Source organism: Tachysurus fulvidraco, chromosome 23, assembly GCF_022655615.1.
Source record: "Tachysurus fulvidraco isolate hzauxx_2018 chromosome 23, HZAU_PFXX_2.0, whole genome shotgun sequence".
Lineage (NCBI taxonomy): Eukaryota > Metazoa > Chordata > Actinopteri > Siluriformes > Bagridae > Tachysurus > Tachysurus fulvidraco.
The window spans coordinates 3,842,209-3,868,337 of record NC_062540.1 but is presented as its reverse complement, the minus strand read 5'-3'; the positions used below and the strand labels follow the sequence as shown (position 1 = coordinate 3,868,337).

At 40.5% G+C, this 26,129-nt stretch overlaps 2 protein-coding genes across 11 annotated transcripts; one reads left to right on the top strand and one right to left on the bottom strand.

Annotated features, from left to right (window-relative positions):
- Positions 1-2,350: 2,350 nt before the first annotated feature.
- On the bottom strand, positions 2,351-5,835 carry zgc:174906 (uncharacterized protein LOC571548 homolog). The gene is made up of 4 exons (XM_027144734.2): positions 5,602-5,835; positions 3,219-3,553; positions 3,050-3,127; positions 2,351-2,932 (listed from the first exon to the last, which is right to left on the bottom strand). Exons 2-4 carry the CDS (start codon positions 3,535-3,537, stop codon positions 2,661-2,663), a joined length of 669 nt encoding a protein of 222 aa, XP_027000535.2. The 5' UTR covers positions 3,538-3,553; positions 5,602-5,835; the 3' UTR covers positions 2,351-2,660.
- Positions 5,836-6,412: 577 nt separating this feature from the next.
- Positions 6,413-25,096, top strand: lima1a (LIM domain and actin binding 1a). 10 transcript variants are annotated; one of them, XM_027144864.2, is made up of 12 exons: positions 6,470-6,549; positions 7,212-7,282; positions 13,480-13,620; positions 14,202-14,244; positions 17,198-17,452; positions 21,703-21,766; positions 21,978-22,075; positions 22,230-22,310; positions 22,417-22,465; positions 22,739-22,785; positions 23,070-23,203; positions 23,314-25,096. In XM_027144864.2, exons 3-12 carry the CDS (start codon positions 13,499-13,501, stop codon positions 24,341-24,343), a joined length of 1,923 nt encoding a protein of 640 aa, XP_027000665.1. In that variant the 5' UTR covers positions 6,470-6,549; positions 7,212-7,282; positions 13,480-13,498; the 3' UTR covers positions 24,344-25,096. The 10 variants fall into 10 exon arrangements, with proteins under 10 accessions (XP_027000673.1, XP_027000665.1, XP_027000670.1 ...); XM_027144869.2 differs by having other exon boundaries at positions 6,481-6,549; positions 7,250-7,282; XM_027144867.2 differs by having other exon boundaries at positions 6,482-6,549; positions 7,212-7,272.
- The last annotated feature ends 1,033 nt before the right edge of the window (positions 25,097-26,129 follow it).

Genomic DNA, 26,129 nt, shown 5'->3' with positions numbered 1-26,129 from the left:
TCCAGACAGGGCGGATTTCTTCTGGCTGCAAACCTCCGTGAAGCAGCAACTCAGAAAGGCAGTGAACCAAAAATAGTACAGAATTAACATTCAAGTCATTTTTAACCTCGACTCTTTTCCTATTTATAACCAATAGGGGAAAAAAAGCATGTCTTTATGCTTATAACATGCTGTAGCCTAAGTTATGAATAAGATGGATATCATTTCTAAAGTATCATTTCTAACGTATCATTTCTAATCATTTCCATATCCTTGAATTTCTAGAGCCCATAAATTTGTCATAAATTTTTAACGACATAACGATACAACCAATCAGCACGATAACCAGTATCATTAAGATTATAGATTATGTCCTATAATATAATGGGCCCATTTAAATCAGTATGCCATTAAACTGAGAAAAAAATATCTAAAGCCAATATAGCATTCATTTATTTACACACACACACACACACACACACACACACACACACACACACACACACACACACACACACACACACACACACACACACGTATTTTAGAAAGCAAATGCTGTCTATCAGATTACACTAGTCTGTTGTTGTTGTTGTTGTTGTTGTTGTTGTTGTTGTTCACGCACACCAATCATCGATCGCTTCATTTACATACAATTCCAGATTCACCAATCAGCGACCAGTTTCCAAAACGCGCTTTTATTGGACGCGTTACAGGACGTGTGAGTGAGATGGTGTGACCTGAAGTAAACTCATGTTATGGCACGTGAGTTACGTGAACACGTGTGAAAAAAATGTATTTATTTATGCAAATAATAAACCCTTTCGTCATAAACGTGCAAAGTAGAAGTGTTTAAATATAAATGAATAAATACAGTACATGTGGAACATACGTGTAGGGTCCAAGTGTCTTCATCAAAGAAAAAGAGGAAGATCAGAAAATCATAACATGCAACTTTCATGGAGGAAAACGATAAAGTTCAACCGTTTTTACACGAAACAACTTAGCACGAGGAAACAGGTTTCTAACAAACACGGCCAATTCGATATTTAACACATTCATTCTGCATTTTAAGAAAAAAATTGTGCTTGGATCATCCTACAAGAAAGTCTACAATAAATACAAACATAATAAATCAGTAAAAAGAATCTAAATTGCATTATCATCCTTGATAAAAATCGTTACTCATTAACTTACAGTACTTTTCACCACTAACTTAATAATTAACTGCAGAATTTTCAGCTATTTACGTAAAATGGACTCAAGGACACACACACACACACACACACACACACACACACACACACACACACACACACACACACACACAAAGATTCAAATAAATAAATAAATGAATACAATTCAGTTAAAACACTATCAAGTGAATAAATATGAATAGGGAGGAATAAGAATCATTAAAACTGCACCAAAGCTGCTATTAATGTTAAAGTATCATTTTTAACTGACATGAAGGTGGAAAGTCGCTTTAATTGCTTTGGGATAAATATATGCCATGCACTCTGACTGTTGATGCAATGGATTTGTTTAGAAGAAAAAAAAAAAAGAAAAAAAAAGCTCCTCCTCCTATCTGATTACTTGGCACACAGTACAAGGGTGAACAAGGGTGAAAAACCCGGGTGAAAACCCATCAGGGTGAAACAACGTGATACTTGCCGAGAGAACAAAGTTCACCATGGAAGCAGCAGATAAATTGTTTAAGTTGGAACAAAAAAGATTCCTTTGGACACTTTATGTCTGCTCGGTGCAGACTACAAAATTTGTTTTAAAGAGAGAAAAATATAGATTAAAAAAATGCATGTACAGAAACCAGTCTGGTCATTTTAAAACTTTCATTCAATTGAAAACATAAAACACAAAATTATACGCATAAAAAAATAACACGTAGTTATTGAGAAATACTTTGTACTGTCATCGTCTAGATGTTTTCCAAGTATAAATAAAGCTTAAATATATTTTAGGTGAATGTATTTTTAATTTGACATTTAATTATAAGTATTTGCTCTGTTTAAGTACTTGGCATTTTGTTAACTTTACATATTATTTTCCCTCTTTTATTTTTAGCTTTGATTGTACAGCTAAGAATAATTATTAGACATGACTATATGTCTCTTAATTACTCATTTATTTATGGATTTATTTCAGCGTTCTTCGTTTCAAAGCTTCGTTAATTTGGCATAATAAGCAGTTTCTGTTTTTCCGGTTTGAACTGTATAAACTAATACTAGATGATTTAGTAAGCAGGTCAAGTAAGGACACAATTCATGTTCGCTGTTGATTCTGGGTCTGAAATTCTGCATATAATCCTGTGGAATTTCTTTTTTTGTTAAAAAAGAACGAACTCTGTAGAACTCGATGAGAGAAAGATTTTCTTTATATTTTTTTCTGCAATCAGTACAAAACTACAAATGTATATATAAACATACAAAAACACAATTTTGTACCTTTTTTTTTGCACATATGGAAACTTCTCAGAAGGTCAGAAACTTCTTGTGGACTGATGAAGAGCAAATAAAATAAAAATATAATAAAACTCAAGCATGGAAATGTTTCAGTATACAGTAGCTATTCTGAGACCCCATGATATATTTACAGGTGCTTAAAATCATCACAAATCCACATTACTAATGCATGTGTGATAAGAACAGAAAGCAGTAATGCTATTTCTAGCTGTCCTCCAGCAGGAAGTCAATGCTCCCGATTTCCTCCTGTGTGAGGAGCGTGTGCAAACGAGTGGCTGAAGCGTTATGCTTCTCTCTCATGCTCCAGACACGCAGCATGCAGAAGACTTGCTCTTTGAGGTTGCGTGGGTTCTCCTCTACGATCTGCTCCAGCTTGATGCTGGGGATCTCCAGCGCCACCCTGCCCACCTCCTTCCAGTTAGCACCGATGTAGCGAGCCACCGTCATGAGCTCCTTCTCCGTCACCGTCCTGCCGCCTGGTGGGAAAGAGAACCATCTCAGTGAGATCACATCTAAAAGAAAATCTAAAATGTGGTAGAAGGAAAGACTTGGGGGGGAAAAATTAAGAAGCTCCCTAAGTATGGAAATCATACTTTTTTTAACTTTGCATGTGTGATTCTTGGGAACGTCTTCTTCTGGTTCCTTTTCTTTGCTTTTTTTCCTCTTCTTCCCTACAAGGTGAGAATTGATTAACAATAAACTATTCTTCTTCCAATTTAAATCTTGCCTGTTGTTATTTATCTTTCACGGTTGGTACGATACCTGTAATGTTCGATTTGCTTTGAGGAACCTGGTGGAGAAATTCCAGTTTAGGAAATGCCTCCTGTATGTCTTTGTCCTTTAAAATACTCAGGAATTTCTGGACGCATTTTTGGTCTTTGTTCATCATGCAGTCCAGAATGTCCCGAGCTTTATCCCACGGCATCGCAGTGTTTTTGATGTGGTCATATTGCTTCTGGGTCAGTAAGTGGGATGAATGGCAGTGCTGGAGCAGAAAGTCAGGATCTCCACATAGAGCATCTATCAGCTGTAGTTTAAACTTCTGTAGGAGTCTAGCGCCACCTGCTGGCTTTTCATCCATCCTGTTCTAAATAATTCTAGTAAAAAAACAGAGATGTATAATTTATAGTGCTGTGAAGTTTCATAGGTTTTTTTTTAAAGGATTCGTGTAGTATTAACCACATGAACACTGAGTAATATACTGGAAACACATTTTTGTGAAGAAAACTAAAACATCTTTGTGCAGGATTCCTTAACGAACAACAGAGGGCGCCGTTTCATTTATTCCTGAATGATCCTAAAATGTATTATTTTCTATTATTCTCAAAACACAGATTTGTCATTCCATTGAATTCAATAACAACACACTGTGTGCCATAAGATGAAAGGTAAAAAAACAAGTTTCTAGAGAAGCTATAATAATAACAACAACAACAACAATACTAATTATAATAATAATAATAATAATAATAATAATAATAATAATAATAATAATTATTATTATTATTATTATTACTACTACTACTATTATTATAGATTCATATTATACTGAGGCTTTACAATACAAGTCCTCGGTTAAGGTGCTACTATACAAACCTAGCCATAGCTAGAACCACTCTCACAGCTGAAGTTATAGAAAATTAGTCAACACTTTCTGACCAATCAGATTCGAGACTACAACAGCAAAAGATTTAAAACAAAAAACCAAAACAAACAAAACAAAACAAAACAAGGTTCTCTGCACAAGAGATAAACATGTCTAGGCATGGCATTATCATCAAGCATTAAAATAAACGGACACAAAATCACACACCCCCATAAATAATGAATAATAAATGTGTTTACTTTAAACATATTTTCATCACAGCACTTAGCTGTAAGTTGTCCTTAATATACTCAAACAAACCTGTTTTTGTTAAATTGATCCATTTTTAACCAACTGTTAAAGGACGACTTCTTGGTTGTTGTTCATTAACTTAAACATGCTACAGACAACGTCTTAACAGTTCAACATAGCTGGTTTAAATTTTGTTTTGGCTAATTAACAGCCTCATTTGTCCTTGTTGACTTTATAATGGTTGACTTATACAGTATAATGTCTCGTACACACGCTGTTAAACAGTGCATCAAGCACAGACATGGCCAAAAGGTTTGAGAATGACAAAAATAGTAATTTTCCACAAAATCTGCTGCTTCAGTGTTTTTAGATTTATTTATTATTTTTTTTTTAGAACAATGATTTCCAGCACCACCCTCCATTTAAAGCTTCCGGTCGCCTCATTTTCATTTCATTGTAATTCATCTCCTCACTCTTACATTTAGCAGATGTTTATATAGCTGAGCAATTAAAGGTTAAGGGCCTTGCTCAGGAGGCCCAGCAATGGCAGTTCGGTGGACCTGGGATTCGAACCCATGACCTTCTGGTCAGTACTCCAACACCAGGTGTTTTATTATTTATAAAAATCCCTCTTCATAACATTCTGCAAAATATACAAATTGCTTTTTGTGTCATTCTCAAAAAAAAATTTTGTCCACAGCTGGAGTTAATGAACTGAGACTGAACTCTAATGCAGTTCAACACTGTTCATGCAGTTTGGAGGAGATTTTGGCTACAGCCTGATTATTTTAAACAGGACTCGGAGCAAGACAGATGATTCATTCTATAATATTAATTCAGCTCCACATTTTCACAAACATATCAAGTCAGAAATAGAACAGAAAAGTGTTTGGTTCATTGTTTTGTAACTTTTTTTTTTGACTACATTATTGATGAGAGGTCTGAAAAATCTTACATTTTACTGCTTTTACTTGATAGTTTACATTAAAAAACGACGCGGGATTATTTTGTAAAATAAAAGTCTTCCTCCTGAGACTTTCCTCACAATGAAATAAATATTTTAGTACTAAAAACCTGGGGAAAAAAAGAAAAAGAAAAGTACAGCTTCGTGTTCACCGAATTAAATAAAGCTGCATTTGCATTACAAAACAAATTAAAAAAAACCACACAATAAAGACTGTCTGTAGTTTGCTGTGTTTGTTGTTTGATTCTCTATCAACCTACAGTGTTTATATTTAATGTATTTTACACTGTAATAAGTCTCTTGTGTCTATAAATCTCAGCACTTTGTGTAAACATCTCATTTACCTGCACAAAGCTGTTGGGTCTTAAACTTTCAGCTCCTCTTCAATGCATTAGTTCATGTCCGTATGTTATGTTTATACACAGATGTGTTTGAGTAAATTAAAGTTTAAAACAAAGCTTGGAAAGATAAACTAAATCCCCAGGTATATTTGAGCACTTTTAATATTTGTATTGTCTTTGTGTTGTGTTTTTCCCTGTCCGTGTTTTTCCTCGTTTCTGTAATGAGAGTGAACACTGGTGTCTCTGCTGCCACCTGCAGGTAGGAGGATTAAACTACACCCACACGAAATAATAAACAAACAATCAAACAAATGTTTATACATTTTTCAAAACGTTTTACATTGCGAAGTAAAATCAAAAGTAAAGAAACAAATTGCGGTCAAATTAAAAGACCAAAACAACATCATTTATTTATTGGTTTCTTGAACAGGAAAAGCGCAAATTAATCAAACATAACTGGAACTGCACCAGAGTTGGCCAATTAGCTAATGTCTATTTTTCATGTCTTTTAAAGTCACCCTAAATGTATAACATGCAAAATATATAATAATAATAATAATAATAATAATAATAATAATAATAATAGCTGTATACAAAGAAAATAATAATTGGAAATATAGTGTACAGCAGATATGAGGCTAAAATGTGGTGTCTAAGTACAGAAATGTGTGTATATTAACAACACAAAGCGTACTTCATTTGTACAGCTAATACCCAAATATGTTTTTTTTATTTGTTTTTTTTTAAATAATAAAGCAATAAATCTAATTGATGAAAGGCCATTCACGTGCCATTAAAGACGTTGTTATATGAAAACAGGTGGTTCATGAATATGCTAATGAGCGTAACGATGAATATGCTAATGAGCGTAACGAGCGAATCACGTCATTGGTCGAGTTTAGCGGCTGTTTGTGAGTTTGCTGTTGAGGTGTCTGATACAAGTGGATTAATGTGAGTGAGTGTTTTGTCTGTTATTTAAACAAACAAACAAACAAACAAACAAACTATATATTCAATTTCGTGTGGATTTATCTAAAGGTATCGTGAGCTGATGATAAATATGCTAATCTTGTGAAGTCACCCTCGTGCTCAAACAGAAACGCCTTGTTAGTTAATTAATGAATCAATTAACCTTAAATTGTTTATCTTATTTTTGCTGTTGTTTTCTCGTGACCATCATGATGTGAATTAATATCGAGATAATATTTCGACCTTACAATGTCTCGTGACTACGAGTTAGTAAATAGTGCAGCTCGAATTTAGATTTTGTTTATTGGTTTCGAATTTAGATTTTGTTAACTCGTACATATTCAAAAGAACTATTAAAATGCATGCAAATGGTTTATCAGCATAACGACTTCAGTATGTCGTCCTGCAGCATTACAAAACTAAAGTGTAATATAGTACCAATATAGTACCAAATCAGCACCATGTTCAGGTTCCCTGTGGCCATATTGCTTCAAAATAAATATATATATTTTTTTCCTCAGTCATATTAAAAATGTAGTAGATGCCATGAAATAGATGTTTGTGGTCCTATTAGGCACTTTATTTATTTATTTATTTATTTATTTATTTATTTATTTATTTGTTTGTTTGTGATTTTATTAAAGTTAACACTCGTCACCTCAGAGGTTCTACCCTTTTTCAGGACAGGAGGCAAAAAGATTACAGGTAAATAAAGGTAAGTTCAGTAGTTTTTATGACAAGTGACAATTGTTTTGTGTTACTGTTTTCAAATCGTGCCAACAAAACTTAGTCTTTTGTTAAACCTCTCAGGTGATCACGTAGATACCGTGGCACCATTTCAGCAATTTCTTTTTATGTCAATAAGGAAGTTGTGTTCACAATAAATACTGTATCAACAAAGACATTAGTCAGAATATTCTGAAAAGACGTCCTGGATGGATGGATGGATGGATGGTGTCTTCCAAGTTTCCGAGCATCAGTCATGTTATTTTAAGCAGTAGTTGCTGAGAGTCATTTCTCTGATTGTTAGTTATAGATGACTCAGATAAATGTCTCGGTAAGGATTACGTTATGCCTGATGGCTAGACGTGTATGAGCTTGAAATCGTGACTCTGATTATGAATTGAAAAATAAAGTAAACATTCAAAAAGCCTGAGAAAGGCACTTGGAATCAAGAGATCTGCATCAACGTGACCAAACATCCTCTCATTTTTCACTTTTGCTTCCATTTCCATAGAAGAGAATACGCTTTCCTGAGCTGATTTTACAGATCGTCGCCTGCTTTGAATGTTTCAGCAGAGATTGTGTAGCGAGACACATCTTTGTTGGTTAAGCAAACGTAAAACAAATCCGCTGTGGTACACATCGCACACATAGGTTACGAAGTGTAAATTTTTTACAAGTAGTGCAACAAACTCAGTCCCATGTGGTTTATAGAGCTCGGGTTGTTTGGAACAAATCTTTGTGGGAAGTCTGAAGCCATGAAAAATGCACGCTCAGCGATTTACCTTCCCGAGAGAACAATGTAAACTTGCAGACCTGTAAATATTTGCCTGTTTGTATGCTGAGGTGAACGAGTGCCTCGGGATGTTTAGCAGAAGTTTACACTCCATGCCTCTTTCCAGTGTGTTATGGAACAATGCGAGCGTGGCACGGCTTCACAGGAGAACTGAAGAGATGTTGAGATGTGGCCTATATGCTAAGTGGGCTCATTTGTCAGTGCTGGTTAACACACCTTAAAGGTGTTAATACTACTTTTTTTTTCTTCTCGTTCCACGTTCAATAGTTTGGAAAGTGTACAAATTTTTTTTATTAACCAAACGTGTTTATACAGAGTCCCTGAGAGAACCTGTTTTGTAGAAAACTTCAGATTAAATTAAATTTACTTTTATTTCTATAGCGTTTTAACAACGGACCTTGTCACAAGGCAGCTCCACAGAAATATATATATATATATATATATAAAAAGAATGAATGAATAAATAAAATAAAATGAAAACCACCTGAGACGATATTAAGAAAGAAGATTGGCTTCATGGGCACGAGCGTAATGCTTTTATCTATCGATCGATCGCAGCAAAAGGTGTCCCTGCCTACACCATCTTTGAGAACACTTGCCTTAAAGACCCTGGATGTTTTTCTGTGTCGAGTGTGTTGTCTTAACACACGGACGACTAAATCTTCTCTCACACATGCTCTTCATGTGATCAGGATTATAGTGATGAGACTTCAGTGTTCAGTTCCACCATGGAGTGGAATTCTGCTTCTTTGAAAGTTTTCTGCTTTGTCCTCAGCTGATGACTCAGAACAGATCACTTTGATTCAGTAAGAATATCGGCTTTAAACATTTTCCAAATTGGATTTGATTTTTATTGCTCAAGCCAGAAAAGGGTCACACCCGAAATCGGATATAAGCGTTTGTCGTGTCCTCGTTCACTGTGTTATACAGCACAACGTGAGGAATATGAGTGTTAAGTCGAGTGTTTTCCACTACCATCATATTCCGAAGTGGTTTTTATTTTTGTTCTTACTCTGGGTTCAAGACCTCCTCAGAAATTTGTATTTACGAGTTGGGATGTTGGGGGCACGGTGGCTTATTGGGTAGCGCGTTCGCCTCACACCTCCAGGGTTGGGGGTTCGATTCCCGCCTCCGCCTTGTGTGTGCGGAGTTTGCATGTTCTCCCCGTGCCTCGGGGGTTTCCTCCGGGTACTCCGGTTTCCTCCCCCAGTCCAAAGACATACATGGTAGGTTGATTGGCATCTCTGGAAAATTGTCCGTAGTGTGTGAGTGAATGAGTGTGTGTGTGTGTGTGCCCTGTGATGGGTTGGCACTCCGTCCAGGGTGTATCCTGCCTCGATGCCTGGGATTGGCACAGGCTCCCCGTGACCCGAGGTAGTTCGGATAAGCGGTAGAAAATGAGTGAGTGAGTGAGAGTTGGGAAGTTGTAATTATGACCTCTGGTGCGGTTAAGGCATTTTGAATGGAAGTAAAACTTCTCTTAATTAACTACAAAAAATACAGCAAGGATTTCTAACTTTACTTACCAAGTAGAGTAGAACAAAGAATGCGTAGCTGGTGTGAAAAGACTCAATTTTATCGTTACGTATATCGTAATTGTCCAGCGTGATCGTATTTTGCGTAGGTAATCGGCTTGTTGCCGTCGTTTCCACCGTGTTTTCTTAAGACGGCAGCAGAGAAAATCCCCGCTCGAATTTATGACTCTACTGTATGATCTTTCCGTCCTGACACGAACACAACAGAAAATTGCCAGGAATTACAAATTGGAATGATTTATGAAACAAGTTCCGTTTACAGCATAACAGCTATTTTGTGGGTTTTCCTCAGCATCATCTCTCTCTTTCCTTCTGTAGAAGTTAATAAGACAAATGAAAGTTATCTATTTATCAAGAAAGTGTGCATTCAGTATTTTTCCGTAGGAATTTTGTAGTCCATGTTTACGGTCCTCGAGTCTGAGTTTCAAGTTCGGAATTAGAAATTCCCGATTTCAGGATTCCGAGTTTCGTAAACTGTTCCGTGCTAAACACTTTCCTGTGGAGAAAAACCTACTGACACTGGAGACTCCTTACATCGGAATAAATAAAAGTCCTTACACAAACTGTTTTTATCTGTTAAAGTAACGGTTTTAACCGTTATGATGTTCACTTTAGAATCCATGCTCGTCTCGGGGGAGTTACTATAGAAACAATAGCACAGACTATTAGAAGGCGTGATCGCAGGATGCGAGACTACAGTAATAGAAAATTAATCAACGCCAATCAGAATTGAGATTTCAGCAGCGATTGTTTCCAGTCAATTTCTCAAGAAGTGTGCTGTCTGATTGGGTGGAGTGGAGTGGAAGTGGGTGGAGACTTACTGGAATTGTCCGGGAATATTCCCACACTGACTGAGGACTGAGTCATTGCTAGATGGATGATGTGTGTTCGGAGTGCATGGGACTTACCTGCTAGGTGGGAGAAGACGCAGTGTGCTTATTGGCTGGGAGGAGACAAAGTGTTCACCCTCCCACACACACACACACACACACACACACGGACACAGAACTTAAGAGTCTGGGAGTTGAGCGAGAGCAAGCACACTCACAAGAGGACAGAAACAGCTGAAACAAACCGAAAGCTGCAGACTTGACTGACTTTTGGCTTGAAGGCAAGGATTAACTCAGCACACAGTCCACATTCTCACGGTAGGTGCTGACTTTCCTTTCTTTCTTTGGAGAAAGCATTGTTTTGACAGGATAAAGCACTAGAGCTGCATTCGTCTAGTTGAAGTTATTTCTACAAATGGCTTAAAGTTTCTGGGAGCTTTAAAAGTTACTTACCAACTTAAGTTCTGAGCTTGTCTCTGCTTTTTGGTGAAACTCTTGGCTTTTTTTATTTTATATTCATGCAGCTCTTCTATCTCCAGGGACCTTTTTATAGCTTTATATTCCAATCCATGATCTCATCTTCTCTTTTTAAATCTTTTCCAGCTTAGCATTTTTTTTTTTTTTAAAAGCAGCTGTGTATATAAACAGTGAAACAGTGAATCCACATGTTTGGGTTTTTTTTTCCACATTAAATGACCAGTTTTGCTCAGATGCATGTTGAAGAAATAAAAAGCAATACTAAAATGATTATAAAGGATTGCGTAGTAATAACAATTACAATACAGCAGCCAAAAAATTCTGCAAAGACGTCTTTTGCCGTAAGGGTTGGTCATGTTGAACACGTCCACTGCAGCTGTCTGGCTTTAGAAGTCGGAACAGACGCGACGTCCTAAGGGAGCTCAGGAGTGGCCTGTCTTAGCATGCTGGAGCGCTGAGGTAAGGCTGAGGTCAACCACATGAAACTTGCTAGATATCTCAAGGAACCGTTTTTTTTCCCCCCTTCTACTTCTTCTTCTTTCGTCACTCGTCCTAACGCGTTCATCAGAGAAAGTACAGCTCTCGAGTCGCATCGTGTTTCATTTCCTCCCTGCTTCTTCAAGCCGGGAAAGATGTAGCAAGATCATCAGGGTCGATGACCAACACACCGCCCCCACACCCCTGGTTTCATCAGATGTTTTAAGACACCGACCTCTGACCCGCCAGGGGTTTGTGGGGAAGGTTCTGGAATGGTGATTCATTCTGTGAGCCGTGTTCTGCACAGATTAACTTTTTTTTTTCTCTCTTCTTTTCTAGAAATAAGTAACTAAATAAATCCAGGCAGTTATGAATAAAACATCTTAAACATGGTGTTTTAGAAGTATCAGAAATCATCCACTGCTACAGGCATTACTGTTTGTCACCAAAACCAAAAATATCGTACTGTTTTTTCCATATGTAAATTTGGAGATGTGTGTGTGTGTGTGTGTGTGTGTATGTATATAATTTTTTACTTTCCACACGACAGGGTTTAAATTTCAAGCTGCCCTGGCCGACTTCTCCGTCTTCTCTGATTAGTTATTTAACCCAATCTCAGTCACTTCACCATTAACAGCTGTAAGTATCCTTACAGTTCCATCTGTAATCACACCGTTACCTTCACTTGGTTTGGACTAACATTACAGCTTTAGCACCTCAGAGGGAATTCAGTCTCTTTAACTCCGTTTCTTAAAGTGCTTACGGCAAAATCCGGGAGAAAGAGCTTACAAAAACATTGTTGGGCTTTGACTCAGCATGAGTTCAGAGCGAGTCAGATGTCGTGTCAGGGCTTGTAGGGTTCTGTCAGAGTGACAAACGGTCGCTTTACTTGCATCACTAAGATGTTTGGACCTTCAGGCTGGGCCAAGATCTTGTTTGAACAATGGAATTAAAAAAGGGAGGCGTGGTCGCTTGGTGGCTAAGGCATCGGACTGCTGCTCGATTGTGAGTTTGAATCTCAGGTCCAACAATCGTCCACCACCGGGTCCCTGAGCAAGACCCTTAACCCTTTAAAGCCATACAAAACGAGATCGAATATCAGTGGCTCTAGATAAGGGCTAAGTGAATACCATTTAAACATAAACAGATGAAATGTCACTAAATCTAAAATCTAGTAAACATTTCAAAGCAGTTCTGCTGATCTTGTGATGCAACATCATTAACGCACTTCTTTTTTTTTTTTTTTTGGCTATTAAATAGGATCGTTGCCTAGAAACAGCAGAATGAAAGTTCAATTATATTTTATTGCACTTCTTTATTCTTCGAAGACATTTCTTTTTATAAACCGTACAATAAAATGTCCTCCTTATGTGGCGGTAGTATTGTCGAAAGAAATACGTGGTGCCGCAGGAAAACCTTTCGCATGCTGGGATTTCTTTTTCTTCTCTTGATGATCCCCTGATTTTTGGTGGATGACGCGCATTGAATTTCTTTCTTGTTTTATAAAGACGTGGCTGTACAGTATCCCGATCAAAGTTCACCTTGTGCTGTGTGATGAGAAGGAAAAAGTTTTACTTTCTTATATTAGCTCTTTAAACAAAATTCTGTTTATGGCACATTTTGCTTAGGAAAAATAGAAAGGCGAAACACTTTCACACCGTGCAGGTTAAAGTTTTTTTTTTTTTTTTTTAATAAAATCTTTCACGCATGGCTGATTTATAAAAATCTCAGCTATGAGTGTGTGACATGTTTGTGCAGGTTTACTGCTGACTGCAGTCACTCTGTTGTAGTGCATTGTGGAGGTGTGTGACAGTCCTGATTCCATCTGTGTCTTCGTGGTAGCTCGGTGTGTGTGTGTGTGTGTGTGTGTGTGTGTGTCAGTGTACTAAAAGTTCATAGCAGCAGGTGGATGTGATACGACTCATTGACGGCTCACTTCCTGTCTGAGATAGCAGGACAGGTACTGTACCTGTGCGTCTTTATCCAGACATGACCTCAAATCGCTTACGATCTCACACCACACCTGGATAAAGTTCTTTCTGAATTATTACCATCTGGATGTTTTGTTTTTCAGTCCAGTCTGAGGAGCAGAGATGGCAGTCAGCTCGTTCAACAGAAGGCAGTGGGCTTCCCAGTCCCTCCGCGTCACAGCTAAAGAGCTCTCCATAGTCGGACCGCAGGGGAAAAACAGCGCCATAGCGGAACGGTTCTCAAAGTACGTACTTGACTGCGTATCCGATCCCGTGTGCTGACGCCTGCACTTGTTCAAGCTTTCTCTGTTTTCTGAGAAAACCTGCTTTATTTTCCTCTTTCACTTCCATCACTGCTCTTTTGTTCTCATTTTCATCCAGCCGTGACTCACAGCTCTGCAATCCTCGGAAATCTTCTCTCTGCAACTACGACGTAACGCGTCGTTCGCTAACAAATCCAATTTTGTATTTGTTAACGAAGTGCTGTGGAATAACAGACTTCGGGACATGCCGTGACAGAAAAAGAATCAACTTACGGAGCGGCTTTGCCGTCATGCTGCGTCACACATCCGTTTATTATTATTCTTTAACGCCATGTCCCCCAAGTGTCTTGTGCACTGATATAGGATCAGCTCTCCATGTCCACATCCTGTCACATTAACATCAGGATCATCCCAGTTTAGATGCTTCCTGCTCCATCTGACTTCCTCTTCCTTCTTTCTTTTCTGGTTCTTCTTGTCCGCATCCCGTCTTTCACCACCTGACGTCAATCTTGTTTTATGCTTTAAATGATCAGGTGTGTATAAATCTGATCACCTCTGTGCAGGTACCAGAAAGCAGCAGAGGAGATCAGCACAGACAAGAAAAAGGTGAGCAACTATTTCATATTTTAGTTATTTATTTATTTATTTTGAAATAATTTGGACAAGTTTCCTGTGTTTTCAACATCTCAGTGAATTCATACAGACAGACTGACCTACAGAGACAACAACAGATAAACAGACCGATATACAGACAAAAGACTGATACAGACAGACAGGAATTTTTTTATTTTGTCGTCTTTATATAATTTCCCGTGAAGCATATCTCTGGTTTCTAATCGATGCTGATAGCGTGTCCTGCATGTGTAACAAACCTAAAAACCAAAACAACCTTATGCCGTTGTCACATCTAGCCTAAATAGCGGTTTAATCTTTTTAGGGAAGATGTTGTTGTTTAACAGTTATTACTCAGCCATGTTAGACGGAACACTGGCAGCGTTCCAGAAAGTTCCACAGAGCATCAAATTTCCGTCCGGTAAATTGCTGTCGGAATCCCGGACTGGAAATTCCTCCTGTTTCTAGGGAATAGGGCTTTCAATCAGACAAAGCAAATCACTGTAACTTCCTGTATAGAACACGCCTACTTCCAGTATAAATGTGGATTTGAATATTGTGAGCATTAAACACGTGAGGATCGAGAAATCGGCATCGTATTACAGACCGTGACACACCGACGTCCCACTGGTCTCCTCTTCGCCGCACTGGCGTTAATCCGTGTTTACTGTCGTTAATCTGCAGGTTCACTCCGTTTCCTGTGTGTTATCAGCTCCAGGCATTACAGCATGTGAGCTGCTGTTCGTTCTGTTCTGTCAAGCCAGTAAACAGTCACTACAGCAATCAGTCCCACAGAGAAGAGAGCGAGTTACAGCCGTTAAAGCCCTGCGTCTGATTTAAAGGAGAGGGAGTAATAGCCATAGAGAAGGTAATAAGAGAAAAGAATTATTTACTGTAAATAATATAAAACGACTGGAAGACCCGCAGACCTCTTTGTTAGACATTAGGAACTGTTTCCTCTTACAGTGAAATGTTGGTCTGATGTAAAGAGGCTTGGACATGGCAGCGGTGTGGGTTGATCATGTGAGGCAAGAATTCAACTGCGAGCACAACGCATTCGAATTCTTCGTTCTGATCGGGTGGAAAATATTACTGTATCGTCTCAAATGGAGCACCAGCGGTACTTTATTAACCGGAGGTTTTAAGCCGTTTCCCGGTCCGTGGCGGATGACATCAAGTACACTTAATTACACTGAGTTTTTAAAAATAAATCCCACAACATGAAATAATCTAAAAGACATTAGTGAGTCCACCACAGTGTCATCAGACATCTTGTTTTTTTTCTCTGATCTAGCGTCAGCACCTGGTAGCCCCTTGAATAAGTGCATCATCCTTGTTCTTGATGTAATGTTGTTCTTGTAATTTTCAGTGTGTACACACACAACTCACACTGTTTATATTGCACAACACCGTTGGGCATAAGTATGTGGGATGTGCGACGTGAGACGCACCTTATTTGTTATTGAACGAAGCACTAGTCGGTCTAGTTTACTGCGAGGAGACGTTTACAGAAGCTTAGACGTAAACAGAAAGAGGAAGGTCACCGTGACCTGAAGAGTGTCAAGTCAAGTCAAGAGTCAAGAAGCTTTTAATTGTCATTTCAACCATATAAAGCTGTTGCAGTACACAGTGAAATGAGACAACGTTTCTCTGGGATCAAGGTGCTACATAACACACAGACAGGGCTAAGGACATGTAAGTAGTCTTGGCCACATAAAGTGCAACTGTGCAACCGGGTACAGGACAAGACAAACAAGACAGTGCAGGACAAAAGACAGTGCAGACATAAAGTTACAAGACGATACAAAAAGTGCAAAAAATGCAATACACAAAAGACAATAAACAGAAACAGCGCCGACCGACCGGTGTATATACTGAATGTTCAAACAATATTTCGTGCAGTGTGTCGACTTCAGAGTTCGCTTTTATATTTACATCTCATTTATTCTCTTCTCTTCTGGTCACATCCCTTCTCTTTTCTTATCTGCCTTTGACAGTGTGGGGGTTTTTTTTGTGTGTGTCCTTTTTATTAGGGAAAGCTTTTATGTTTATTAAAGTTTTTTTGCTTTTTTTGCTATATATATATATAAATATAAAAATATATGGACGAAAGGATGAAATAAATGCATGTAAACAAAAGGGAAAAGCAGAGGTTCAGTCAGGGGATTGATGATGTTGCATGTTAAAGCACAAGAGAAATGATGGCCATCTACTGGTCAGTGTTTGTTTCGGTTTCCTGTGTGTGTTAAAAAACAGCATACAGGTTTGAGTACTGTTAGTGTTTGGCTGTAAGAGCGGAAGGTCGTGATAGGAGACACATTCTCCGCATTCTTTTTCAGACACTTGGAATTCCCGATTCTTTCTCTGCTTCACTCGTCCTTCTCCGTACTTCTTTCTTTCCCCTCCTCGACATTTTACTCCGGTTCTTCTCTCTGGACGTTAGGGGGTGGATTCACTCCTTCATGCCGGGATTTCCCAACACTTCCCATCTGGAACAGCTTTTTTTTTTCTTTTCTTTTTTTTTTTTTTTTTTAATTTCCACCTCCACGGTCTGAGGGAGCTGCTGCCTTTTAAACACTTGCGAGTTTGATGGCTTTTACCGACCTTCATAACAAACAAACAAACGAAAGATCTAACGATCATCGGGATACTAGATCACTTTACGTGTAAGTTAAACACTTTTCTTCGGATAGCTTTCTTCCGTGTTTCCCCCCTTTCTTTTGTCTTGACCGGAGAGGATCGTTCCCTGGGCAACATCTGCTTTCTGTCAGGTTTCCGTCAGGCTTTTATTTGACTTTTAGAGGAGGAAAAAAAAACAGTCCTGTTCAATTTGTTTAAAATGTCATGTTTACAACTGCATACTGAGCAAGCCTCATTTTTGAAGGAATTTTCTAAACGTTATCTGATCAATCTGAACAAACTCTCACGCACGTGATTTGTCTTCCAGGCCGTGGAAGGCGTGGCTCTGCACCCCGGCACTTTGAGCGCACTGAAAAAGCGCTGGGAGGCTGAACAACCCTTCACTTCTGACCAGATTCCTCACACTCCATCAGCGAACACTCCGCCACGGTCCACAAACTCGGCCCACGCAAACTTCCTCTCGAAGGTCAACGAGATGGAGAAGACTCCACAGAGGGACACGGCGGACAGGGACAAGACCAACGTACCTCTCAGCAGCCTCAAAATGATGTTCGAGAGCAAGGTGAGTGCTTGAGATGTCTCTGGGCTCATCAGGGTCCAAGAAATAGAAGTGAAAGCTCAGTGGTTTCACTGCTGATCACAGGCTCGTGAGTTCAGAGACCAAGAACTGTTCAGCTGTATAACAGAGATAAAGTTACGTCTCTCTGGATAAATGACATAAATGTAAACGAGCCACGATGCAGTCAACAAGCGTTTGAACCTGAAAAAGTCCCAGATTGTCAAATAGTTTTAATAAATGCTGAGTGACCTACCAGGAGCGGACTCTTGCAGTACAACGTAGCTAATACGCAAATGTGGACGTGCTTCAACATATATCACATTCCATCTGCTAAACAATGTGCTGTGAATACGGGTGAAACGTCACGGCAGGTCCAGTTCTGCGCTCCAATCAGCTGCATCTCCATTTAATTAAAAGCAAAAGAATAAATATCTTTTTTTTTTTTTTTTTTTTTTTTAATTCAACAGATTAGCGCAAAAAACCTTGACCTCGGCAACACGACTCCTGGTCATCATCTGCCTCAGACAGAGATGAATGTAGAACGTTTGTGTAAAGGTGGCTACCTCACTAGCTACATGCTACAAGTGAAAGAATAATTTGGAGCTTATTTTTTAGGCTTTATATATGACTACACACACACTGCACATTTATGCGTGTGTGTGTGTTTACACAGTCTTGATACACACCTCCGGTCTGAACCGGATGCCCTGGCAAGCTTTCTGAAAAACATCACGACTCATTTTTGTAACCATTTAAGACTCGTTATTTGTTCGTGCCAGATAAAGCGTCTGTATTCTCCATATTCGTGACTGTCTGTCAGAAAGCTCGCATGAAACATTTTTTTCCTCAACAAAACGCACATTTCAGTTTGCTGCACCTTCAGTAAACATGAGACACTCTGGTGGACTGCCAGAGAGGGATGGGTGGGGTGGGGTGGTTTAGAGACACTCTCCTGTGGTGTCTTCCTTTCTTCTGCACTGTAAAGTTTACACGAGTCCTGACCGGAGACAATGAAGCTCTGTGTCCCCCTCTGAAGGGATTTGTGGGCTGAGAGAAAACCAGGAAGGAAAAGAAGAATCGAATTATAAGCTATAGAAAATATTCTCCATGAGCTTTAACTTTCAATCCCGCTCGCACGTGGCTTCATTTTAGATTCATCATGTATCCATAATTCTTTAGGTTATTATTCGTTAAAGGAATGTCTGTAGATATAAATGTCCTCGTATACACACGTTACATCAACTTGCTTCTCGTTATATTTGCATCGTGAGGTCAGGAGTCTGTCCCCATACCATCCAGAGGGACACAGAAGCTCGGAGGTCACGTCACCAGAGGTCATAGAGCCGTGGATCAGGGTGCGGGGATGTTCCCTGGGGTGCCGTCATGGGATCAGGATTCATATGAGCACAACACAAGACGTTTTCTTTTGCTCGCTGCAGGGACGATCATGAGGGAAGCACAGAGATTAAAGTTCTGGGTATAAACCGCTCCGCTGCATTATGTTCGACTGCTGTATGAGCCGTGTGTTAGTAGCTCGTGAGTTTTTGATGATGATTGACCGTCTGGGGAAACCCATGGGACATCGGATGGGGGGGACGGACGGACAAAACAGGTTTTCACTTCAACTCTCTCTTTGACCTGATCTACATACAGTAGACATCGCTGCTGTAGGAAAACAACCGCCATGGCACTGCTTTCAGTTAGACTCCTTACTGGCTGTGCTTGTTTAGATCATGTTGTTTAGGTTGGCAGTTTAATGAAAACAGTTTAAGGCTAATTCATGTATTTAGTTCAGGACATGCAGAAAATCCTGAGAAGAGCTCGTACACACAGAGACGACGACGTGGCTCGTGTCTTACGTCCACTGAGCAATTTTCTTCCCTCTGGTGATGAGTCACACCAACGGTGATGGAGAACTTGTTTTTCTCCACTCGATTATACGCCCCAGATGTTTAATAATAATAGACAATTGTTTTTTTGTTTTTTTTTTAGTGGTTGACCGAATCGTTTTTGATAGAAGCGAATGAGTTTTGATGCATCACACGGTATCGTGAACCGTGCGGTCGGAAGGGGGAGGGGCATGCAGACGGGCTACTGCGTCTGATTTAGTTTCTGCCGTTTGATTCATGGGTGTGGCAGAGGGGGAGGGGTGAGGGATGAGGGGGTGGGATGAGGGGAGTCATGGGTGTGTCCAGATTTATGTCTTCACAACATCGAACATCATTGAAATTGTACACGAGCCCAAAACAGCTTCAACTTTAAAATAAAACCTTAAACACATCCCTGATTTATTTATTTATTTATTTATTTATTTATTTTTTAATAGCGGTGTTAGAAAGAGCAGAAGGCACTCGTTTCGTATTGAGCTTTTTTTGTTCCTCCACGTCGGGTCTGTGTCAGATCCTCAGGCTCTTTTGTACATCAGATTAATGTAAGAGCTCTTTGTCTTCACTGCTCCCCCGCTTGGGTCGTGCTCTTTGTGCTGCGTTTGCCTCCTGCTCTCCCGGTGTCACACACTCGCTCTGCAGTCTTCCACCTCAAGCTTCTCTGCTGAGGAACAGCACAGATTTGAACCAAACACCCCCCCCCCTTCTTTTCTGAAAGCTTTACCAGCTGCTCCATCCTCCTCCTCCTCTCCCTCCTCCTAGTCCTCCTCCTCCTCCTGCCAACAAAACCCAGGCAAGCTCCCTGTCTCTAACCTGAGGCTCTCAGTACAAGTCAGAGTCACACACAGCTCTGTCGCAGGATCAGGAATCTGACCGCGGCCTTTCGAACCAGATAAGACAGAAGACCGCAGGACGTCTTTGGCGCTGCTGTGTTTCAACAAGTTCTTGTAGATCTCATCAGAAGTCTGTGTAGAAACCGCTTTGCTTTTTAATTGTCTGGTGAGTTAATAATGGTACAGTTTTCTTTAACACTAGACTTTTATGCTGGTTTTTTTTTTTTTGTTTGTTTTTTTCTTTCATCGATCGAACGAGGGAACGTTGCCTGTGGAGCGGTTGAAAATGAATTGCCTTCATTCTCTTTGAATTTTCTTGGTAAATTTGTTGTTGCATTGAGTTGTAATTTAGTTTGGGTTCAAATGGCAGCAGACGGTGAAATTATTTATTTATTTATTTGCTCAGCAGAAAAATGTGCAATCCTAAAAATGTTTTATTTGCTGAAAACAAGGAGAAAAAAGTCATCTTAAAAATAAGTGAACAGTCGTGTGCTAGAATTACATTAAAAGTTAAAATTACATTTATTTCAAATCTGTTTCATTTGTTTATTTATGTTGAAGCCGTGTCTCACGTACCAGAGAGCGACACGTGACTCTGCTACACAGCTGTAGAACAGCAGGACGGACTGACCGACCGACTCCTTTAGTGAAAAGAGGAGAAGGGACGCTCTGATGATGAACCGCAGCCAGTCGTGTTTCCTTTAAAACTTTAATCGCCAAAATCTCTCACTGCTTGTAACATGAACTCGCAGACGAGCTTCGTTCGGATCTGAAGAACCTGCTGTTGAACTTGGACACTAGACGCTGTCCTGCTGTTTATTCTTTATCTCCACTCACATGATATTTCTTCTCCATTCAGCACAGAGCAGACTAATCCCGGGGTTTGTGCAGCTGTGTGATGTCTGGGCTTCTCCCAACAGGTCCAGGTGTAGAGGCGTGTGTGTGTGTGGTGGCTAGACGCTGGCGCCTTCCAGTGTGTCTGTTATCCTGAGCTCATTAGCAGATTATTGTAGGCTGACAGGACGGCACAGGACTGTGGCTTTGTTTTCTCCCACATGCACCCCTGAGTTTATACGATCAATACAAGTTTAAATTCTATCCTAATGTAAACGTCAGCTTGTCTACACACACAGCACCAGGTTGGCGTAAATGAGACCCGTTCCAGTTTTTCCTTATGTTGTATTATTTTATTCATCGATTATCTGGTAAATGAGATAATCGTTTATCCTAAACATATCGGAGCACGTTTGTAACCGGGAAGCTTTTCATTCAGGTGGAAAAAACGTGATGTTTTCTGAGTCGAAACGTTCAGCCGACCGTCCTGTACAGTGCAAGGGCTCAGTACAGCGCTATAGTAGGGCTCAGTACAGCGCTATAGTAGGGCTCAGTACAGCGCTATAGTAGGGCTCAGTACAGCTCTACGCTAGGGCTCAGGACAGCGCTACAGTAGGGCTCAGGACAGCGCTAGGCTAGGGCCCAGGACAGCGTCCTCTTCTGATGAATGTGTCTCTCATCCAGTGTTTCATCTGTGCAGGTTTCTGAAGAGTCGCTACAACCTTCAGGAAGTGACCCTGACCAAATGGATCTCGGAGACAAAGGTACAGGAAAAAAAAACAGTGCAAAAGTTTTCTGTGACTGTTTTCTTTGTGCGAGTGCTATCACGAGTCAGGAAAGGAAAAAAAAAAACAGAGTCAGGAGAGCAAAGGAAAGGGCTGACTGCTGGCTGTAAGTGATCGAGAGCTTACTGTGGAAATGTGTTTCCTGTTCCTAATCTGACCCTGTGTCCTGTACACCACCTCTCTCTCTCAGGAGTGTCTGAGACAGCGGTGGAGACCACGCCCCTCAGGGAGAGAATGGCCCTCTATCAGGCTGCAGTGTCTAAACAAGACGTGTCCTCGTCCTCTTGTGTGAGTGTCCTGCTTTCTCAACTCTCTATAATCAGATAGTCCACTTAGTTCATGGCTTTTCCTGTGCTCAAGTGACGAGTCGTGAAGTCGCCGTTTCATTGTCGACGTTGCAGGTTTGTGACGTTTTGTTCTTTTTTTTTTTCTTCCCCTTAAGGGCCAGAGTGAAGTGGACACGGAGGCACGAGCTTATAGAGTCAAGCAGAAGGAAAATGTCCCTCCAGTCCTGCCGGATGTGGTATGTGCTGCTGTGCTGTTGCTGTAATGTGTTTGGCCTGTAGAGGGCACCATTTGTTTCTTTACTAATTGTGTGTGTGTGTGTGTGTGTGTGTGTGTGTGTGTAGCCCTCCTCTCCTGATCCTGAAAGCAGAAAAACTCCAACCACGGATAACAGTGAGCCGCTTTACACTTCCTGCTATTTATTATAAACTCGACACACTGTACTTTTTATCCATTTATAGTTACCTCCATTATGTGAAACCGAGTTAGTTCCCCATCTGCCACCGCTTTCCTCTCACTCGATTAAACCCGGAAAACCTTTCCGGTGTCTGAAAACCTATCGCACCTTTAAATGACACCGTGCCTTTCCATTGTACTATTACACACTGATTCTGCTTCACGTTTCAGTTGTGATGCTTCTTCATAAAGTTTTTCCTCTTTCTGCAGGCTCCAGTGTGGCTACTCCTGTTTCAGAGCAAAACAAACCGGTGAAGGTGACACTTTTTTCCTCAGTGTTCTGTGTAAAGCACATATACATATTACATCAGTGGCGTATCCTTATTATACTGTGCTACACAAGGCAGATCAGGTTCGGAGTCTAATATACATTAGAGGTCGTTTGCTCGGAAGGTCTTTTATTCAGCAGTCGTTGATCTGTTCGATTCTCTGATCACATGTACACTACAAATCACTGGTGGATACCTTTAATACCATTTGATACACATGAAAAACTTTTAGTGTGTGTGAGAGACGATGCTTATTGTGTGTGTGTGTGTAGAAGTTCAGTTTGCCCCAACGCGAGAGCTGTGTCATGTGCACGAAGACCGTGTATCCCCTGGAGCGACTGGTGGCCAACCAACAAATTTATCATAACTCCTGTTTCCGCTGCACTCACTGCAACACAAAGCTGAGGTGAAAACATCTTAAAAAAAAAAAGAAGAAAAAAAACCCCCAAAAAATTCTAATTGAATCCTTAAAGCAATTAGTTTCACTTCCTTCCATTTTTATCCTTTGTTGTTTAGCCTGGCAAACTACGCCTCCCTCCACAACGTCGTCTACTGCAAGCCGCACTTCTGCCAGCTCTTCAAGGCTAAGGGGAACTATGACGAAGGTTTTGGACTCCGACCCCACAAGGAGTTATGGGACACCCGAGGAGAGGACGCAGAGGACCAGGTGGACAGCAAGGAGCTTCTGGCAAACGCCAGCAGTCCCATGGTGGAGGAGTCTCCGTGTGTTAAGGTTAACGTCCTCACTGCGTCGCTGGAGACACGGGCTCAAGATGCATCAGAGAGGATGGAGAAACCAGTGGAAACCAGACGACTGAAGATTTCCTGGCCTCCAAGAGCAGACAGCGAGGACGCTTCATCTCAAAGCGGTGGGTGCGCACTGACTGAAGAGGCTGCCGTGTGTCCCAGCCGGCCAAAGTGGCCACCAGAGGGCGACAAGAGCCCACTGTGTACTGAAAAAGCAGAGCTCCCGGAAACCCGTAGGAGCTCCTCGCTTAAAGAGCGCAGCCGGCCCTTTGCAGTCACCAGCCCTGCCTCAGCCCTGCCTCAGGGTGACTCGAGCCCACTCTGTGCTGAAAAAGAGGGGTTCTCCGACGTCCGCAGGAGCGCCTCACTTCCAGAGCGCAGCCGCCCCTGTTCATCCAGCAGGCCTACCTCGGCTGTCAATCCACCAAGTCTGATACCCCCAGCTCAGCCCCAGCTCCTGCATGAAGAGGGAATAAGTGAAAAGCCTGGACAGGAGGAAGTGAAAGAGGAAGAAGTCGAACGTAAGTGTGACGACGGAGCCACTGAAGAGAAAGATCAGCCAGAAGAGGAGGAGACGCCTTCTTTCACATGCCAGAGTACATCCCTGGACGACACGCCTCCTTCCTCTCCCCTCAGCGAGGGCCAATCCAGCTCCGGGTTCGAGCAGAAACACTCTCAGGACGTGGGATTCTTTGATGGCGAGGAAGAGCAGGACGAATGCGTCGAGGACGTGATCAGGAAAAACCGCTATTACGAAGAAGACGACGACGACGACGACGAAGACAACGACGACGACTGACCAGTTAAAAATAAACGAGTGAAATGAAAAAAGTCTGTTTAATTCCACTGACTTGCATGGGATCACCTTCACCGGTCCTCCTTTTATCCCTGTGCAGTGAGTGAGCCAGATTTCCTCATGACAGAGATGCACAAGCTTCTATTTTTATTGGTACTTTGTGTGTGTGTTTTTTTTTTATTTCATTTTCTTCTATGACCTGTTTTTATAGCTTTTGACCATTTAATGTTTTCCGTAGCATTTTATAGCATCTTTTATCATGTCACCTGTTAGTTAGAGGTAAAGAGATTTACAGATTCTGACTTTTTTTATTTTTTAAAATTTTTTTTTTAACAGTTAAAGCAAAATGCGAATTAAATTCCCGCAGTGGAAAAAGCCAGTGAAGGAAAAAGCACAGGGTAGAAATCATTGGGTATCATTTACACCACCGATCATTATTATTGTGGTCAAGTTCACTTTTCTAGGACTTTCGTGCACCTCTGTACTTTTCATTTCATACTATTCATTATTATCGGAACACACAGTAGTTTTTCTTTGATGGAGCATTAAGTCCAGAGACTTGGCAGTCATCCAGCTGTGACAGTTAGAGGCTCTGAATCTGGAAAGTTGTTTCTTTTAGACGCGATCGAGGTCGTGTGTGTGTGAGGTTGTACCCACGGATGCCTTTTAACATGTTTGCGCACTTGCATTTTAAATGTTACGGTTTATTTTAAATCAGGGGACCAAATTTCCTTCAATAAATAAGTATTTAACGCATTGTTGTTGTTGTTTTTTTCCTTTCCACCTTTTGATTGTTGGTCCTCCGAAAATGTAGACAGGAAATAATTCCTTCCTTCCCTCCCTCCAACATATTTTGACTCCAGATAGTTTTTTTTGTGTGTGTGTGTGTGTTATTCTCAGGTGCTTGTAGTTTTAGACATGTTTTGTTTTTACCAGGAGACTTAATATAATGGGAGGAGTCGCCAGTATCGGAGCTCAGAGGTGAAAACGTTCATGTGGTTTTAAGTAACACACCAAGCTCAGTTAATCAGTTAGGGTTGAGTATAAGATGGTGGACTGTTCAGAAGGTCATGAGTTCTAATCCCAGGGCTGCCAAGCTACCAGATTTAAGTTCTGGACTCCACAGAACCTAAAGTCCTCTATTGACCTCGGACAGCCTAAGAAAAAAACCATAGCAACCCTATCATTCATTTATTCTGTTCTTCGTCCCCAACCCCAGAGGTGAGAATTAAAGCCAGCGTGTCACCTGATGGTGACGCAATCTATAATCGATCGAGGTGGCTTTACATTCAAAAATAACACTGATTTTAAACCCCGGATCATCTCGAGTCCATGTATTTAACGGCACATTCATTTTTATTTATTTATTTTTTTGTTAAAGAATGAAATCGAACTCCGTAAACGAGCGTCTTGAAAATTCCAGACTTTTTTTTTTCCGACTTTCCAGACGTTTGCAAAAACCCCGTCCACTTTAATACGACGACGAATTCTCACGATTTATGGAGAGGGGGAAAAAAAATAAACAGCCGAACCAATTTAAAGTGAAGTGGTATAATGTCGTCATCATTCGACAGATATGTAACGTGATTAACCGCCTTCCCTTTTAGCGCAAGAGTCTGAAGGATCCAGAATGACATGCTTTGGCATAAACTAATGTAAGGGGGAGGAAAAAAAAGACAAAAACAATTACTGTATTAAGTTTGCAGATTGGTCCAAGACAGCTGGAGCATCTCTCTCTCACACAGAGCTGTACAACCTGCTGCTATAAAGTGCTCAGGACTTTCGTGAA